At 42.7% G+C, this 20,213-nt stretch overlaps 1 protein-coding gene across 2 annotated transcripts in view; it reads left to right on the plus strand.

Moving 5' to 3' along the window:
• The window catches only part of LOC115462542 (interleukin-12 subunit beta-like), a 66,320-nt gene that overhangs the window by 31,749 nt on the left and 14,358 nt on the right, over positions 1-20,213 (plus strand). Inside the window, exons 1-3 of one of the 2 annotated variants that reach the window (XM_030192537.1) lie at positions 293-344; positions 9,909-9,990; positions 14,960-15,163. In XM_030192537.1, coding sequence (XP_030048397.1) covers positions 294-344; positions 9,909-9,990; positions 14,960-15,163 — 337 coding nt within the window. In that variant the 5' untranslated portion in view covers position 293. Of the gene's footprint in view, positions 1-292; positions 345-9,908; positions 9,991-14,959; positions 15,164-20,213 lie in introns of those variants that run through there. The other variant, XM_030192538.1, reaches the window with a different exon arrangement.

Raw genomic sequence — 20,213 nt, forward strand, 5'->3', positions numbered from 1 at the left:
TTGAGGAACTAGAGTAAGACAGGGTGAGTTTTATTCTAAGACTTGGCTTTCGTGGTTTCTCATCCCCATACCATGCCCTTCAGTTCCCAAACCACAGATTTGCAGTGCGTTATCTTTCACTTTTATCTCTTGAAACTCAAACCACCTCTGAGCACATTTCCTGCTCAGAGGGGAGCTTCCCACCTCCCACTCAAGAGGCTGACATCATTCCATGGGAGTAGAACACATTGGTATATATAACAGTATGGTAAAGATCTCTAATGTACGCAAATCTAAGCATATGCACAATACATATGCAGAAGTCTCTTTATACACCATTGCTTCCTCCAAGATATATTTTAAAGGTAAGAAAATTATGTAACTTTAGTCTGTTGAAAATATGTTAGTAGTGGATATATACCACTATTACAAATTAGCAGAAATAATGGATTGCTTTATAAAGAGCAAATATATGAAAATAATATCTGGACACGTATTTTCAAGTAATCAATCTCTGGATGTAGAGGGATCAGTCTGATAACTTTAAGACTGACCGTGGAGAAAGTCCAAAGTGAAGAAAAATAGTCAACAATTATTTTGTTATTGAAAAACAGAAGGTATAGAGAATGCAGTGCAATTTTACACTCTATTAGCCTTTTCTGTTTCCTATTTTAATTGTCATCTTTCCATAACTAAATGTGAAATTTGGTTCATCTTCCTATGTGGACTGTTAGTGTTATTAGTTTCCATTTGTATGGTATAAAATTATTTTCTTCATGATTGTGTTTCTGAATTTCATCTTCAAAGCATTCTTTGATAATTAAAATGCAAATAAAAAACTGAAGTATAAAAGGGAAAGAGAAGGCTGGTTTCAAGCAGGCAGCATTAAGCTGCTGCTAGAATGATACTTTGACAAATGGATGATATTTTCTTTGAAATTGTAAAATGTAATTTAAGGTACAGGTTAGGGACTGATTGTAATTTATTTGAATATGAAGATCCATTTGGACAGTAATTTTATAATGGGGCACATAGGCACAAATATTCCATCTATTTTCTAAAGGTAACATATGTATTTATTTGCTTTTATAGAAATGCTTCCTCACAAGCTCTTTCGCAAAGATACACCAGCTCTGAGCTAGGACTAAGTCTTTGTTCATGCTGGTCCGAATCGGTGCATTAAGTGTGTATTTTATAAACTTCTGATCCTGACCCCTGTGCCTAGCACTTTTGCATACTTTGCATAAACAGAGGTGCATATTTTCTGTGTCTGCTTTTATGCCGGCATACCCTGGGGTGAAAGGTATGACTCCACTGAAGTGCTGGTGTAAAGACTGAGCCATGGACTGAAGAAGGTGAAGTCAGAGGGGAAAAGTAAAAAAAAACAAACAAAAAATGATAAAGGAGAGAGGAGATGTACAAGAAGGAAAAGAAGAGGGAAATTAGATAAGGAGATGATAGAGATTAGAGGGAAGGAGGTCTGCAGTAAGTTTGGCAGGAAAAACAAGAAGAATCTACTACTACTTATCATTTCTAAAGCGCTACTAGACGTACGCAGCGCTGCACACTGAACATGAAGAGACAATCCCTGCTCGACAGAGCTTACAATCTAATTAGGACAGACAAACAGGACAAACAAGAGATAAGGGAATATTAAAGTGAGGATGATAAAATAAGGGTTTTGAACAAGTGAATAAGGGTTAAAAGAATCATGGGTTAAGGAGCAAGAAGTGAGACAGGAAAAAGGGCATAAAGTTTCAGGGAGTCTAAAAAGAGAGAGAGAGAGAGGGGTCTGGTGTAAAGAAAATGGAAGAATTGGGAGGGAAATGCAAAACAAGAAAAAGAAAAGCTGCCAAGAAAAGATCAAATAAGAAGAGAACAAGAAAACGGGAAAGAGCAAGGAAAGAAAAGGGGACAAGAAGTAGGAAAAAGAAGAAAACAGTGGAAAGAACAGATAGAGATAAGGAATGAACAACGAAGAAAGATAATTTTGGAGCAAGATGGGGGCCAGACAGATGCAGATGAAGAGAAGAACCACAGAGCAGAAAATATAAGATTTTAGGATGGCATAGATTTTATTTGTATGGTAGAGAAAAACATGAAAAATAGTATAATGGAACATTAACAAACATTACTATTACTACTATTTAGCATTTCTATAGCGCTACAAGGCGTACGCAGCGCTGCACAAACATAGAAGAAAGACAGTCCCTGCTCAAAGAGCTTACAATCTAAGAGACAAAAAATAAAGTAATCAAATCAATTAATGTGTACAGGAAGGAGGAGAGGAGGTTACAAGTGGTTACGAGTCAAAAGCAATGTTAAAGAGGTGGGCTTTCAGTCTAGATTTAAAGGTGGGCAAGGATGGGGCAAGACGTAGGGGCTCAGGTAGTTTATTCCAGGCGTAGGGTGCAGCGAGACAGAAGGCGTGAAGTCTGGAGTTGGCAGTAGTGGAGAAGGGAACAGATAAGAAGGATTTATCCATGGAGTGGAGTGCACGGGAAGGGGTATAGGGAAGGACGAGTGTGGAGAGATACTGGGGAGCAGCACAGTGAGTACATTTATAGGTTAGTAGAAGAAGTTTGAACAGGATGCGAGAACAGATAGGGAGCCAGTGAAGGGACTTGAGGAGAGCATTAACAAAAATAGACTTGAAATAAAATGAAGCTGACTATATAATTAACTACACTTTATGTGAAAGATAAGTGACAGCGGTCAGATCTAACAGTGACTGCCAATTTGCCTATTATTTCTTTCTCTCTACATTTCTCATCTTTTAATTGTTTGAAAATAATAAGGAACCAGGACTCCTGTTGTAATTGAAAGCTGAGAAAATGCCATTTTGAGAAATGAATGGTAAAATATTGTGTGCATGAAATCTTGTGCTCCCTGAACTAATACAAATCTATATAAATTTAAGTATAATGTATGATAATGTGCCATTTCAAGGGAAACTGTGGATAACAACATAGAGAAACTTCAAAGAGGGAGGGCAGAAAAAATAATTGTCCTCGGTAGAAAGAAATGTTGTAGAGGATCATTCCCTGTGAAAGGTAGCTGGAATATATTCTTGACAAGGTGAACAGATTAACTAGATAGGCAGGATGGGCTGGATAAGAAGTGTAGCCAGATTGAAGGCTTGGGGGGGGGGGGGGGGGGAACGAAGAGTGAACTGCTGATGGTGCCAGCGTGTGTTTTTAATGTGACAGATCACGTAACAAATAGGCGCCAGCTCTGGCAGAAGTCCATTTGGGGGATCAGCTGCTCCCCTGGCGTCCCCCCCTAAGCTACGCCTCTAGGCTGGATGGCCTTGTTCTGCTTTCACCTACTATGTTACTACGAAAGTTATGGCATATTCTAACTTGCTCATCATTTTGCCTAGCTTTAGAAAATATGAATTGTAACTTCAATTTTCAAAGGTGTATACCACAATATTCACACATATGGGGCTAGATTCTTTATATGGCGCCTGAAAATTCTGCGCGTAAAAAAATATGCCTAGGCGTATTCTCTAAAGTATGCCTATATGTTAAATAATAGGCTTAAATTTCCACGCATATATAGAATATGCCAAGTGCCTTTCCACGTAACCAAATTTAGTTGCGGCCATTTATGCCTTGTTTTACTTGGTGTAAATCCTGATGCCCAAATCGGCCACAGAATGAGTGTATTCTATAATACTTGTATATTTTAGAAATGCTCATGCCCCTCCCATGCCATGCCCCTTTTTCAACTATGCAACTTAGAATTTAAGTGCACCATATCACAAAATACGCTTAGCAAGTTGTGCATGTAAATCATGATTAATGCCAATTAGTGCTGATAATTGCTTGTTAACATCCAATTGACAGCTCTGGTTAGCTAGTAAACCAATTAAGTTATGCATATAGAATATGCTTCAATTTCTATGTGGAAATTAAAGTGCAATATACAGAATCCTAGGGATGGTGCATTAAGATTTGCAGTTGTCATGACATTATTACGTGGTAGCTGCAAATCCTAACATTACAAGAGGAACCCGAATTATAGCTACGTCTTGCAAGGTTCCGCGTTAGGAGTTACGGATCAAGAAAGGGATCTGGGTGTCGTCGTCGATGATACGCTGAAACCTTCTGCTCAGTGTGCTGCTGCGGCTAGGAAAGCGAATAGAATGTTGGGTGTTATTAGGAAGGGTATGGAGTCCAGGTGTGCGGATGTTATAATGCCGTTGTATCGCTCCATGGTGCGACCGCACCTGGAGTATTGTGTTCAGTACTGGTCTCCGTATCTCAAAAAAGATATAGTAGAATTGGAAAAGGTACAGCGAAGGGCGACGAAAATGATAGTGGGGATGGGACGACTTTCCTATGAAGAGAGGCTGAGAAGGCTAGGGCTTTTCAGCTTGGAGAAGAGACGGCTGAGGGGAGATATGATAGAAGTGTATAAAATAATGAGTGGAATGGATCGGGTGGATGTGAAGCGACTGTTCACGCTATCCAAAAATACTAGGACTAGAGGGCATGAGTTGAAGCTACAGTGTGGTAAATTTAAAACGAATCGGAGAAAATTTTTCTTCACCCAACGTGTAATTAGACTCTGGAATTCGTTGCCGGAGAACGTGGTACGGGCGGTTAGCTTGACGGAGTTTAAAAAGGGGTTAGATAGATTCCTAAAGGACAAGTCCATAGACCGCTATTAAATGGACTTGGAAAAATTCCGCATTTTTAGGTATAACTTGTCTGGAATGTTTTTACGTTTGGGGAGCGTGCCAGGTGCCCTTGACCTGGATTGGCCACTGTCGGTGACAGGATGCTGGGCTAGATGGACCTTTGGTCTTTCCCAGTATGGCACTACTTATGTACTTATGTAGTAGTGTTTCTGGTATTTTTGTATTTAGGGTGTACATTAATGTTTCCAATAGCATGTGGGTCCTGCTCACAATTAATGAGGGAGCACTTGTGATCCCACATTAACAGTGTGTTAACTAGTTAGGATTAGGTTCTATATATTGCACTGAAAAAACTGGCATGAAAAAAATGCACTTAGTGCTGTTCTATAACGTTAGGTGCAGTTTATAGAATACAAGTAACGCCTGGACCCGCGACTAAATTTAAGTGCAACCATTTACGCCAACTACAACTTGCTGTAAATGCCTGCGCCTAACTTAGCCGCGGATTGGGCGTATTCTGTAACAGCGCGCGTAGTTTCTAGGAATGCCAATGACCTGCCCACGCCCCTCCCATGGCTACACCCCTTTTGAGATCAGCGCATTAGAATTTACATGCACCACTTTACAGAATATGCTTAGAAAGTTGTGCATGTAAATTCTAATTAGTGCTGATAATTGCTTGTTATTGGCCAATTATCGGTGCAGATTAAATTGTTAAATGATTAGGTTTCATGTGCTATTTGACTACACTACCAAATTTGCATGTGCAACTTTAGTCGCCAGATATAGAATCTGAGGGTTAGTGCGCAGTTAGTGCAGCACGCTACCTGGGTAATGCTTCCATGTCCATTCTCTGCCCATGCCATGCCCCTGACAGGAATCTTGGACTCAAATTGTGGACTTAAGTGAAGTTAAAATTAAACATTTTCTTTATTTTTTTTTATACTGGATCTGTATTAATATTTCACTTTAACAGAACTTTTCTGTACAAGTATTTTTGCTTGTTTAATAATGGAAATTAATAAAAATAAAATTTAAAAAAATGTGGTAGCCCCACACAGGTTGCAGGTTAAAAAAAAAAAGTCAAAAGTACTTTATTTGTGTTGTAGTTAGCTCTGTTACTTCACAGGCTTAGTCCTTTTAACTAGAATCTCTCTCTCTCTCTCTCTCTCTCTCTCTCTCTCTCCCCCCCCCCCCCCCCCCAGTCAATACACTTCATTGGGCTGATTGCTAGCCAGGCCCAAGCCTGGCAACTAATGCCACTTCAGGTCCCTTCTGGACACACATCAAATTCATATACTTTAGGAATACTCTGCAAGGTTCTCTCCTACCTTGACAGTCTTCTGTCCATGTATCATTAACTCCTGGAGGCTGACTTGACTGCTTACAGTTTCCCACCCCAGGGAAACACTTAGCTCTGGCTACTTGTCTTCCTTGACACTTCCTTCAGGTACTGTAGCTTCAGTTGCCACTCTGAGACCTCTTCACTCTGGGCCTCCTTTCTGGAAACCTTTTCGCTTGGGGCCTCTCTGAACTGTTGTGCTTTAGGGCATTTAGCCCCACTTCCTGTCCTGGGAAATTGGTGTTATGCCATCTTGACCATCTTTTAAAGGTTTTTTTTTCCTAATTTGGTGGAAGATAAAATACTCTTGCAACAGGCGGTAGTGATTGAGCAGGAATTTGTACATGCTCCACTATAGACCTCTTAAACATTTCTTGTCATGAAACTCCAGGCTTTTAAGGAAAGTTAATCAGCTGCAGATTCATGTGTCTGACTGCATTTTCTAACATTTCACACTTTATCAGCAAAATACAGTTATCTTTTGCAACTGCAGAACAAAGGGAGTCTGTTCTATTGAAGCCCACTTCAAGTTTCTCAAGGTGGTTATCTGTCCCAGCCAAACGTTTTTCATGATTTTCAGCACGTTTCCGGTTTCATAGCTTGGGCAGCATTTTGAATTAGTTGCTGTGACAAGGAGGGCTGCCGAGAAACACAGCCGGGCCTGGGACAAAACCGCTTCCCCCACACACACACTCTGCCACCCCCCACATTTGGACCACCGCCCCCCGCCCCCCGCCTCCTTACCTTCCTCGATCTGTTGTCTTCTGCTCCTATGTGCCAGGACTCAGATGATTGTATTAACGCGATAACCCGGATCACCTGGGTTATGGTGTTAATGGAATCATCTGGGTCTCAGCACTCAGGAGCAGCAGGAGAGAGACGGACCCGGAAGCAGGAAGAAGCTTACCGTCACCGGCACCCCCCTCCCTTGGAGGCCAGACCCAGGGAATTTTGCCCCCCCCCCCCCCCCCTCAGCGGCCCTAGTGACAAGTACTGGCCAAGATAAACAAAGTCCACAAATCATCCAAGGATACCATCATAAGCCTTACTGGTTTAAATTCCATAGCTGCCAAAGCAAGACCTTGCATCAGACTCTGACCAGGAACAGCAGAAGTAGAGATTACTCCTGGAACTCCATGGATGGAAATATCTCCACCAGCTTCCTCCTGGTCTCATGACCCCAATGTAGTCTCCAGAGTTGACTGAGCTTGCACTCCTGCCTGCCACATTCGAAGAGGAAGTGAGATCATTCTTTGGCATCTGCTTTACTGCTGATGTGGCTTCCCTCACAAGTGCTGGGTTCATCGGTGGGACTCAGTCTTCAGGGGTCAGTGAAGCACTGCATTCAAGGGGGGGGGGGGGCAGAATCAGCATCTTGCCTCCAGCAGCCCTCATCGAACCATCCCAGGCCAATGATCCTTTAACCACAAAGGCATCCTTCATGGGAAAAAACAGAAAAGTGGTAGGCAAAGTCACTGCCGAATCAGTTACTTCCTTTCCTTAAGTATGGAGATGATGTGGTAATGCCCTCCTTCTAGGGTGCCATCATGGATAACTCATGCTATATTAGTACAGGTTTCATTTTATGCAAAGAGACCTGGTTACTAATACCTGGGGTTAACAGTAAAATAAACATCTTAACAGTGTCTACATTAATAACGTCCCACCTAAATTTCTTAAAGCACACTAATGACCCAAATGCAAGCTAACAAATGCACATCCCTGGTCTGCAAGTCCAAAAGGGGACTGGTTTGCCTAAAGAACCCTTGCCTGGGGTGTTGTGGTTTGTTTTTTTTCATCGACTGCCCAAGTCTCATTTAACCTACTTTCACAAATTGTTATTTATGACAGGATAATTCAGTGCTCAGTTAATATTTCAACCAATGATCCAGTCAGATACAGACCGTCTCCATTCCATCCATTCTGTTCTTTGCAACAAGAGTGACTGAACAACAAGCCATCTAGCCACAAGCTATATCCTTTGCAAGGACGGAAATGGGTGTCATTTGTCTTTAGCTGCACAAAGCTGCTCTCAAACATAGTTCTGCTGCACTATCAGTGTTCTTTATCAGTATTTAATAACATCATCTTCATTTTCTCCATTCCCCATCACATCACTGTAATATAGTCTATGATTCACTCGCTTTTTTACATCCTTTACTTGTTTGTTCTGTTTTCACCTAATGAAGAGAGAGTGTAATTCCCCAAATCTAGCTGAGAATGTATAAAGGAATTGAAAAAGATTACGAAGTACCAAGATTTAGATTTACAAATTGAAATTGGAAGAATCTGAAAAAAAAGAATGTAATTAAAATGAGAAGTGTACAGACCTTAAAAAAAGATATAGTAGAACTAAACTAAGAAGCACACTGCCCTATTCACATTGAATACATGCATAAACATCCATAAACATCTATTTTTCCATTTTATATAGCTGGAACAGGTGCATATTAAACCCTAGTGAATGCAAATGGCAAAGGGGCATGGTCTGGGCATGTTTTAGGAGGGACAAGGGTATGGCAAATTCATAAACGTTCATTCCTCCTTTCAGAAGGTGACTAAATGTCTATGTCCTAAAAGATTGACATTGGGGGTTACACTTGCTACCAAACACATTTAGGATTTGGTAAACAGCTGCTACTGAGTAGCATTCCACTGGAGGGATTGGGGGGGGGGGTTCCCCCTTAATCCTCCAGTGGTTTTTGTCCCCGCTAAATGCCATATGCCAGATTTGAACACATCAATATTCTATACATTTATTTTTCTAAAATGGATGTTTATGCCACCAGCATCCAGCGCATAGTCTATTTCTCTGTATGTTAGAACAATCTCTACATCAGCAGATTCTGTTCTAAAATATTACTGAAATGGGACATCTCAATTCTGACTTACACAGCCTTTCTAAAATGTTGGGGCTTTTGAGCTTCGAGAAGAGATAGCTGAGAGAGGAATATGATAAAGGTTTGTATAAAATCATGAAAACTATCAACCAAGCTAACAGAATGGTTATTTATGCTATCAAACAGTACTAGAACTGGGGGCATGCCATGAAACCAACTAATAGATTTAAAACAAATGTAAGAAAGTATTTTTTCAGTCACAATTAAGCTAAGGAATTTGTTGACAGAGAAAGTGAGGATGGCAAGTAGTATAGCTGAATTTAAAGAAAGATTTGGACAAGTTTATTAAGAACAGTTCCATAAAAAATTATACAAATAGGCTTGGATTTCTCCACCTCCCTTACTTTCCTGTTAAAATATACCAATTTCCCTAAACTGGCTACTGTCAGAGGAAGAAGCATATATATTCAAGACTCATGCCTTGGGAGGCAAAGAAAACAGGAGATAAAAACTTACTTGGGCTTGTCCAGGGGCAATGCAGAGGGTAGTAATGGAAGTATGTATAGTGTCTCTGCAACCTATTTCCCCTGAATTTCTTAATTTAGGGCACAGTAAACAACTTTTATTCAGGCCTCAATATCTGCTTAGTAGACCTGTTATGTGTTATTTAGTAAAACATGAGTATCTGTTACTATAAAGGAGAATGAAAAGTGTAAGAGTGAATAAACTCAGCTATTAGCCAGCCAGACTTGGACAACATCACCTCTTGCTTCTAGGGTGAGCAAAATGGAATGCTGTCATTTTGGGGGATGATTTATGTTTTAATTTGTTCTATGTATTATTTTTATGAATATATGTTGTAACCCGCTTAGATAATGTTGGATAGGTGGCATATAAATTCGATAAATAAATTGGGATCTGCTGGGGGACTTCCAAACAACCTGGACTGCCATTGTCGGAGTCAGAATGTGGGGTTTGATGGACCAGCATGGCACTTGGGTTTTTAACCCTTTTATGTGGGCACAAGGAAGCCAATTGAGTTGTCTGATTGAAAATCTGATTTCACTTTGTGTAAAATAATACCTTTTTGTTGTTTCAGATGGGATGGTTCTGCCTGTCAGTTCTTCTCTTCATGTCTGCAGTCATTGAATTGTCAGCCTTTGACACCTGGCCCCAAAACTGTAAGTGACTTGTGGTTTTATAAGCATCATTCCTGGTATTCTTCCAACACCATGATTTGCATCTTCTACTATTTAACCTTCTTTCTGATTATTTATTATACATATTTATAACTACCAACCCAAAACAGACTTCCACCAAAGGCAACGTACAAACATCTATCACCTTTGCATTAAGGTGAGGAGGATAATTTTGTACTGAAGACATGTTGTTGACTTGTGACAGCACAGAGTAAGTTATAAGACACCAACATCATACAAATGGAAATACAGAGCATAACAACCCCACAACTCATTGTGTCTCCTTTTGTAACTCTGCCCCATCTCAGTAAGAATGGATAGATATCCTCCCCCATACACACATGCACACTTACATCATTAAGTTAGAACTATCCCAGTCCCGGAAAGTTTACCTGTTTATACATACAGGAAACTAAAATACACTGGAGTCCAAGGAGTCTTCACACTAGTATGGCTGATTTACTACTACTACTACTTACCATTTCTCTAGCGCTACTAGACGTACGCAGTGCTGTACACTTGAACATGAATGTTATACTGTACTAGGTTTTTTTTTTTGTATGATGGAACTGTTTTTATGTACCGTATTAATTTGTTTAGTTGTTATTATTATTTTTTTAATAATGTAAACTGCTCTGGACCCACCAGGGAAGGGTGGCAGTATATAAACAGGTGTTGGCATTAACAGTATAGCAGTATGGACAAAGGAGAGAGGGAAAATAGTACAGATGTGAAAAATTAACACACGGGGAGTGGGGGTTATCAACAATGGGCTACTGTAAATGTTATTTTACTGTTAACCCAAGTTATTAGTTACTAGGTCTCATTGCATAAAATGGGACCTGTGCTAAAATAGCAGGAATTAATAGTAAAATAACATGTCTTAATGGTAGCCCACACTGATAACTTCCCCCCTTTAAGACACTGTCCCCAAGAGTGCATCATAGTCCCAGTCTGTCTCCATTTACAGAAGTGAAAAATTCCACAGTGCATTCAAAAAGCAAGATGCTCATTGTGGTGTACAGATTCATTGTACAGTAATTGCTAGCACCAGGAATCCTTTGTGTTGTTTTATGAGATCTTTAAGTATTCTTTGGAGGAAAGGCTGGAGAGGGGAGATATGCAGTGGCGTAGGAAGGGGGGTGGCGGTGGGGCGGTCCGCCCTGGGTGCACGCCGCTGGGGGGTGTCGGCGCCTCGCTGGTTCCTTGCTCTCTCTGCCCCAGAACAGGTTACTTCCTGTTCCGGGGCAGAGTGAGCAGGGAACCAGCGAGGCGCCGACACCCCCCCCCCAGCGGCGTGCTCTCGGCGGATTGGCCCGCCCACCCGCCCTTCACCGCCTTCCAGGTATGTTTTCGCGGGCGGGGCGGGGGGGGGGTGTTGCGCTACGGAGGGGGGAGGGTGTGTTGCGCTGCACCCGGGGGGGGGGGGTGCGCAGCGGCGACCCGCCCCGGGTGTCAGCTGCCCTCGCGACGCCACTGGAGATATGATAGAGACATTTAAATACCTATGCAGCATAAATGCACAGGAGGCAAGTCTCTTTCAACTGGAAGGAAGCTCTGGAATGAGGGGGCATAGGATGAAGATGAAACATCCCTTTTGTTATCTTATGAATTCTTTTGCACTCATAAAGGGTCCGATACTCAGCCAGTTCCGATCAGCATTTTGCTGACCGCCACTGGTGTTATAATAGAAAGAAGAAGAGAAGTGTGTTAGATGAGCATCAATGGTAGAAAACCTATATTGTCTAAATTACATCATATCACATTCAGTGTTGAGGCATCATCAATATAATATATCGGCTATGAGATCTCTTATAGCCTCAAGCAATTTCAGATCTGCAGCACAAATTCTGAAATAATCATCTGCCTCTTAAGCTGGAATGCATTTTTTTTTTTTTTTTAGACTTTTAAAATAAAATTAAAGAATATACTGGTGTTATGCCAGGAAATTCAAGCCTCAACAAAAGCTGTTCTTTGGGGGGGGGGGGGGGGGGGGGGTGTTCCTAAAGTTTCAATGATTTTTTTAATCTTTCACCCTACTAGTGGTGATTGAGTTCAAAACCAAGAGAGTCTCTGCTGCTAAATGCCTGCACTTAACCTGTGTCCAATTTCAAAGGGAGGCTTTTTTCAAGTAATCACCTATATGTCCTTGGAGATGCTTTTGAAGACTGCCCTATAATGAATTACAAATTCTGCTACCCATAGTTCTTTTGTGAGATTTTCTGTCCATATTTTATCTACCTCACTGGGACAAGTACAGATAACAGACATACAATGGAAAATGGGCAGGAAAGGAGACTACACATGTTTTACTTGGATTTAGGAAATCTTTAAAAACAGAAACAGATTATCATGATTGCCAGAAAATTAAAAAAAATATACAAGAATGCAAACACAGTTAATACAAAGCCAGATGTAATAGCTTCTGCTCAGAGGAGGTAGACCATGCTTTGCAACTTTACATATTGTTGGCATTCAGGAGATGGCTGGAGCTGTGGCCTCCATACTCGGCCTTCTCAACAATTTTTCTGTCCCGAATTCTCTTGTTTGTAGCTTCAGTATTGAGCTCTTGCCACCTCTTCCTGGAATTCTCATACTGTATTGCCTGCACGACATACTATTTCTTATACTCAGTGCAAGCACTCTTTGATTTAGGACATTTATATTCCTGGCAAATTAACATAGGATGTATTGCCTGTAGCAATGAGAGCATGTGCAGTTGTGAGTCCCTGAAGAATGTAAGTTTTCATCTTTCCAGCCCATTACTGGTTTTGGAACATTTCCTCAGCCTCTCCGTTTGGGACTTCTTGTGAGTGTTGGTAGGGTATGGTGTATTTTTATTCTCTATCTGGAACAGCAGAAATTTAGGGAGGAACTTATCAACATGGGTTACTGTTAAGTCGGGTTATTTTAGCTCTGTCTCATTGCATAAAATGGGATCCTCTGCTACAATAGCCAGGTTTTTGGTAAAATAACCCATCTTAACAGTAACCCACATTGATAACTCTCTCCCCCCTCCCCCCCCCCCCCCCCATATTCCTGTTCCTCTTCCCTAGGAGCACACTCTGCATGGTCAGGTCATGGGATGTCATGCATGTTTAGGGTCATCTTTACTTGTGGATCAATAATAGCACATAGCCCTATGAAAAAAAAATAACCAGTCATTATTCAGCCAGTAGCAGTCAACATTTTTAAAAACACTGACCAGTGGTCGCTAAATTACACCCAGTTGGCACTTAATATCTGAGTACAAGACAGCCACTGGGGAATTACCCAAGTATCGTCAATATTCAGCAGTAGTATCTGGATAGTTACCTGGTTAATTTAGTGCAGCCTTTTTGCTGCCCTAAATTCCAGGTAGATATCTAGGACAGCCGTTGAATATCAGCTGTGCCTGGGTAACTCAGCCCCTCCCTGACCCTATCCCTGGACCACCCCAGCATGAACTGGATGGTGTCATGACAGTCACGCAGGATATTCAGTGCCACTATCCTGTTATCTGCTGCTGAATATCCTGTTGGGACCTGGACAGCGCTAGTTAACCAACCAGGTAGTAACTGAGTAAGAACCTCTCCTACCCAGTTAACTAGAGCTAAATATAGATCTCTTAAGTTCATTGTGACCAACATTAATGGTTGGTTGAGTATGAATCATTATTCTAAAGACTTAGAATTCTGGTATCTGAAATTATCAAGTATTACTAGATTCTAAGTCAGAGCTTCCCAAACTATGGGCTGGGACCCCTAATAGGGTCATAAAACCTGCCATTGGGGTCATGACCTAGGTGGGCTCTCCATAGATGTATCATTATTCTGCACCTCCAGTGGGGTCACACAATTTTATTTAGCCGCAATCATGGGGTCACAGCCACAAAAGGCCTGGGGAGCACTAATTTAAGTGGTACAAAACCCTTTAAAATACATTTGCAAACACCGAATCTGCCATCCCTTAGTGGACTTATCTTTGTTTGCATTCTGAAGTTGTGGCTGTCTAGAAGTACAGGCTTGTATATGTAACTGAAGTAGCTATTAACATCTTCAAGTCAGACTCTTTTTAATATAATTCTAGATTAGCTTGAAAAAAATGTAATTTAGTTGAAGGTTGTCAATTGCTGTGTGATGAAGTGGAAGCAGTTGCACTGTCATCTACATTAGACAGAGGGAGCCGGTCTGTTAACTAATTCAGTCAGTTCAAGATGGTTCATGGATACGACATCCACTGGAACTTACAAAGCCAGGAGAGTAAAAACAGTGCTATAAAGTAATTACCGATTAAAATGATTGAAAGCAGAATAGTTTGGTTATATCTGTCAGTGGTTCTTCAGGATACACAGCAGTAATACATTTTCCTAAAATGCTTTATGATCTCATTGGTGATTACCAACATGGCCAAGGCAGCTTTTACAAATTATTCCGCATTCAGGAGACTGATCTCTCTCCATCTCTATCATGACACTTCAAGGAGCAGGACTTTATCCCAGTGCTGGATTTCTGATGGTCTTCTCTTGGTGTATTATGGGACCTGTGGCACTGATTTTAATGGGTAGAATCAGGGACTTCAAATACTGCACTGCTTTGGGATGTAACTTAAAACCTGGACTGGCCAAAGAGTCTCCCTCCAGGAACTGACCAACTTGACAGGGTGTGCTGCAAGCTAGCCAAGATGCAGAGTGAGTGTATAGTCAATCACCACAAGTATTAAAGGCCTATTGTATTAAAGGTTACTGACTCCTACAGTACATGAAGAATGCAACATGTGATAAATCATGCAAGCTGCTTTCTTCACACCTCCCTGGAGCATCGAACCACCATGTGTTCTGTGTCCAGGCCCATCTACTTACCTATCACCATGTAACTATCTTCTAGCTTTGTGCTGTGTTTATGTGTGTGACCTACCATTGTTATGTGAAACAAAGAGATTGACCTTTTCTGGGGTTTTTTGTTCCCTTCAGTACTTGTAGCAACCAAAAATTCAGAAGTGAGCCTGGAATGTAGGATGGAGCAGGAAAATGTAATCTGGAAATCTCACAGGATAGGAGAATTAATAGGGCAAAGAATCAAAGTGAATGACCAACCGGACACTGGAAATTACTCTTGCTGGTCGCAGAACAAGGAGCTCCTCAACTTCACTTACGTGGTTATTGATGCTACTCCAAGTGAGTTTTTCTGCTGGTGGTTGATGACATTTAATAACAATGAGTTTGTTGGGTTTGAACTCTTTCCAATGAGACACAGTGCTTTTGGGGGCTTTTCACATTGTCTCAAGCTTTTCAACATCTTTCTGGGTTTGTTCAAAATAGCAGGCAACACTTTTGCTTACTGAGAAGCACTCACTCACTAGCACATGCTGTAATAACAGAGAGAGAGGTATACAGTATGCATTATAAATATTACAGAAAACCGAGTCAAACATAATGCTTAGTGGTAAAGTCTTGCAATAGACTTGTAGACTGATAGCTACTGAACACATTGTTGCTGATACTGCACAAAGTACAGGAAGCACACTGTTAAATCACTGGTGAAGTCAGCCTTATTATGGAGGAACAAACCACAACGAAAAGTGTGAAAGAAAATGAGGAACAGGGTGCAGATTATGCAACTTTTTTTTTTACTATTAGTTGGGTTCAGTGCTAGGAATGTCAGGAGAGATGAGAGAATGGAGGTTGAGTATCATTGTTATGTGATCTGTGTCAACTGCGGGACTCTATAGCTGGCAAATTAGTGTACCAAAATCTTCACAAATTGTCATCCCCATATAGTAACGTGAGCAACATAGTAGATGACGGCAGAAAGAGACCTGCATGGTCCATCCAGTCTGCCCAGCAAGATAAACTCATATTGGCTACTTTTTGTGTATACCTGACCTTGATTTGTATCTGCCATTTTCAGGGCACAGATCGTAGAAGTCTGCCCAGCACTAGCCCCGCCTCCCACAACCAGCTCTGCCACCCAATCTTGGCTAAGGAGATGGTTTGCTAATTTGATGCCCTTGGTAGGTTCCTGTTTCCTAGGTTTACTGTTGTGTTCACTAATGATGGCTTGGAGTGCATACTTGTGAGAATGATTGCAAGAGAAAGGTGTGAAAGGGGAAGAGGCTGGCGGTCCATGTGGAGATGCTCCCTATGCTGTTTTTCCAAAACAGAAGTGCAGGACTGTCTCTTTCAAAGCAAGAAGAAATGGCTTCCGAGATGCCATCCCGAGATGGCAACGAAGTGTATACTGTTGTTTTTTTACTGCTTTAAATGCATATTGGCAGTCATTTTATAAGCACTATTCAAGCTTTAACCGTCCCAATTCCAGCACATTATCAGTTTTTGCAGAAACAGTATATAGGACCAAATTCTATATATAGCGCTGAAAAAAGTGCTATTCTATAAGCCATGCTTAAAGTTAGGTGCAATTTATAGACTAGAACTTACGCCTGGGAATCGCGCCTAACTTTAGGCGCAGCCATTTGCACCAACTGAAACGAAGCACATATGTACATGCCTAAATTAGGTTCATATCCCCCCTCCCCATTCTATTCCAATGTGTGTAAATGTAAGGAATAAATTTGGGTGCTATTTCCTGAATTTTGCCCTAAACATTTTGTACTGGGATGCCGCAGGTACCTTGCAGACACTATGTATTTGTCCTATGGGAGCAGAGCACAATGGTGTGGGCTCATGTGGGCTATTTTCAGCTTCATGGACACCCTCTTCCCAACCATGGAAAAAACTCTAGGTTCTCGCTACTAATATTCGTGATCTGAAGGATTGCAGGTGGGACTCTAGGCAGACTGGGTATGCTTTTGAGGGTTTTATCTCTCAGCTTGATTCAGTCCTAGCAGGTTTACCCTCCAAGAGGGGAATAATGGCTGAATATAAGATTCAGAGGAATATTTGCTCAACCTAAATACTGAATTTACTGTTATAAAAAGAAATGTCAGTTGCTATTTGATGTGTTTCAAGCTTTCAAAAAGGTATTGGGAACAGCAACAAAACCTTATCTTTGGAGAGTGTAGGAATTTCTGCTCTGGCTCTGCTCCCAGCCCCCTGTGGTCATTCATCCACATAGATATTCAACTTGTATTCACTTCCCTAAGGACTCTTTCCCAACTAGGGGGGCCCTTTTACTAAGCCGCAGCAAAAATGGCCTGCAGCAGTGTGAGCGCATCTTTGGGGCGTGCGCCGGGCCATTTTCTGCCATGTCCTAGAAATAAAAAGAAAAAGAAAGCAGCATGTGTCCGTGAGATCTTACCACCATCCATTGACTTAGCAGTAAGGTCTTATGCACTACCCAGGCGGTAGGCGTGCAGCATGCACCCGCTGCTGTTTACCGCCGGGTAAGCGCCATGCGGTAGAAAATAGAAAATATTTTCTACCGCGTGTTTCCAACGTGTGCCAAATCCTGAATTACCGCCCGGGGCACGCGGTAGCTAGGCGGTAATGCTGATTTGGCACATGCTGGACACACATAAGCCCTTACACATCTTTGTAAAAGGGCCCCTAGAGCTGAAAGCAGTCTCCCATTTGTCTAGGTCTCGCCCATTATTTCTTTTAAAGAGGAAATATGAATTTGTTTTTCATTTTCATACCAGGAAAATCATGGGAACTGGTACACGGGTTTAATTTGCTATCACTCCAAATGATTCCAGTGGACTGGAATCTAAGAGTATCTCGGGAGCCATTTCTTCTTGCTTTGAAAGAGACAGTCCTGCACTTCTCTTTTGAAAAACATCATGGGGAGCATCTCCACATGGACTGCCAGCCTCCAGTGGCGTACCAAGGGGTGGGGGCGGTCCGCCCCGGGTGCACGCCGCTGGGGGGTGCCGCGGTGCGCGCCTGCTGCGAGAGTTCGCTAACTTCTCTCGTTCGCTGCAGCTCCCTCTGCCCCGGAACAGGTCCTATTCCGGGGCAGAGGGAGCTGCAGCGAACGAGCAAAGTTAGTAAACTCGCAGCAGGCACGTGCTGCGGCACCCCCCCCCCCAGCGGCATGCACCCGGGGGGGGTGCTCTTTCACGGGGGGGTGGGTCTTTCATGGGGGGGTCTGCGCTGCATTGGGGGGGGGGGCGCTGCACCCAGGGGGTGGGGCGCCGCCCCGGGTGTCCGCCCCCCTAGGAATGCCACTGCCAGCCTCTTCCCCTTTCACACCTTTCTCTCGCAATCATTCTCACAAGTATCCACTCCAAGCCATCATTAGTGAACACAACAGTAAACCTAGGAAACAGGAACCTACCAAGGGCATCAAATTAGCAAACCAAAAGAAATGATTTATAAATGTAACCCGGGTCTCACCAGACCCGACCCAGGTTTCAGGGATAAAACCACTCTCTTTTCTCCAGCCACAGTGTAACAGGGGATCACACACACACACTGCACTCAAGTCCTAATTCGCCTGCAGTTGAGCTTGGGAGTGGATTGATGGTCTAGAATAGAGATCCGGGGCATTGGGAGCATAAGAGAGACTTACTAATGTTATTCCCATCACAGTCTGGGAGCAAGCATCCTCCACTCACGCCAAAAACAACTCTGACCGCCGTTCCCCAGAGGTTGAGCCCCTAGGTAGGTGTGGGCAGCCTGCAGGACTTACAGGATGGAGCTGGAAGTGGGGAGATGATTGGCCAGGCAGGCAGCAGGTCAAGAGAGTAATCCAGGTACAGGCAAGCGGGGGGCGTAGCCAGAGGAGGGGGAGCGCGAGGTGAGGAGGCACATTTTAGCCCCCCCCGGTGCCGCTGACCACCCCCCGCCATTGCTGACCCCTGCCGACGACCCTCCCAACCCCCCTCCCGCTGCCAACCCTCCCCCGCCATCGCCGTGGGCTACCTTTGCTGGCAGGGGACCCCAATCCCTGCCAGCCAGGACGTCCTCTTCTTCCTCCAAAGGCTTTGTTCTGTTTCTGACGTCCTGCACGCTGTATGTGCAGGATGTCAGACTCACAGAAACAGAACGAAGCCTGTTTCCCAGGAGGGCTCACAATCTAAGTTTGTACCTGAGGCAATGGCGGGTTAAGTGACTTACCCAAGATCACAAGAAGCAGCAGTTGGATTTGAACTGGCCACCTCTGGATTTCAAGAGCAGTGCTCTAACCACTAGGCCACTCCTCCATTCCACTAATAACCTACAATTGTGCCTACTCATGGCATGCTATTTATCTGTATTGTGGCAGTGGTGCAAATGTAGCAAGTGAGCCAATCATGGTCACTCTTCCCCTTGATGTCATGTTTTGATCCTCTCCATGCTGCACATGTGGGTGCATGTGCTATGCTCCATTAGACTGGGCAGTACTTTTGGGGTGGGGTGGGGGGGGGAGGAGCACAATCTATTGAAAGTAGCAAAGGCAAGGTGCTGTGATCCTCTTGCAATTTGAAAACCTTCATCCAATGCAGCTGCTTACCGAATCAATCCTAATGCTGGTCCACCACCAGGTAGGAGCAGCACTTGTTTGGCAGGGCAATGCTCCCCCAAACTATGCCCATATGATGAGAGTGAGACAGGCAGGCTTAAAATTCTGCTTGCTGTTTGATTTTTGTTGCGAGGGGAGGTGCACAGGGGTGAAATTCTCTGTGGACTGAGGACTCATGGTAATCAGTGGTAAATGAGAATTTTTAAATTTTACTGTGGGAACAAGGCTTTGTACCGTTCCTGTGGGGCATTAAAGCATTTTGTTCCCACATCTGCGGTAATTCTTCTCCAAGCTGTACTGTTACCTTGGCTCCCCATCCCCATGTCATTCTCTTCACCAGAATGTCTGCCCTGGGTTGAAAATTAGAAAGGAAAGCACACATACAATTACATCTCCCACTGGGAGCTTGTCTTTCCTTGCACAGCAAACCCCAGGGAATACATGCTATATGCTCTGGATAGTCAAGGGAAATGGAAAGATTACCCCTGGGATCACAGAAACACTTTGTGCTTTTCCTTGCATGTAAAGGAGGGCTGTGTCCATAGAACAGGAATGAAACACTGCCACAGCGTATGCATGCCCAGACACACAGAGAGGGACAGAAGGAAGGTGCTGTGTTAAAGTAGAACCAAGGGACACATGATACTAATAAGACCATTTTTCAGAAAAAAAAATTATACAAAGCTTTTTTTTAGCATAACTTTGTCAAAACTTGACCAATATATGCAGAAAACAAATTTCTATCTATCTATCTATCTATCTATCTATCTATCTATCTATCTATCTATCTATCTATCTATCTATCTATCTATATTTTTTTAA

The sequence above is a fragment of the Microcaecilia unicolor genome, chromosome 2, assembly GCF_901765095.1.
Source record: "Microcaecilia unicolor chromosome 2, aMicUni1.1, whole genome shotgun sequence".
Lineage (NCBI taxonomy): Eukaryota > Metazoa > Chordata > Amphibia > Gymnophiona > Siphonopidae > Microcaecilia > Microcaecilia unicolor.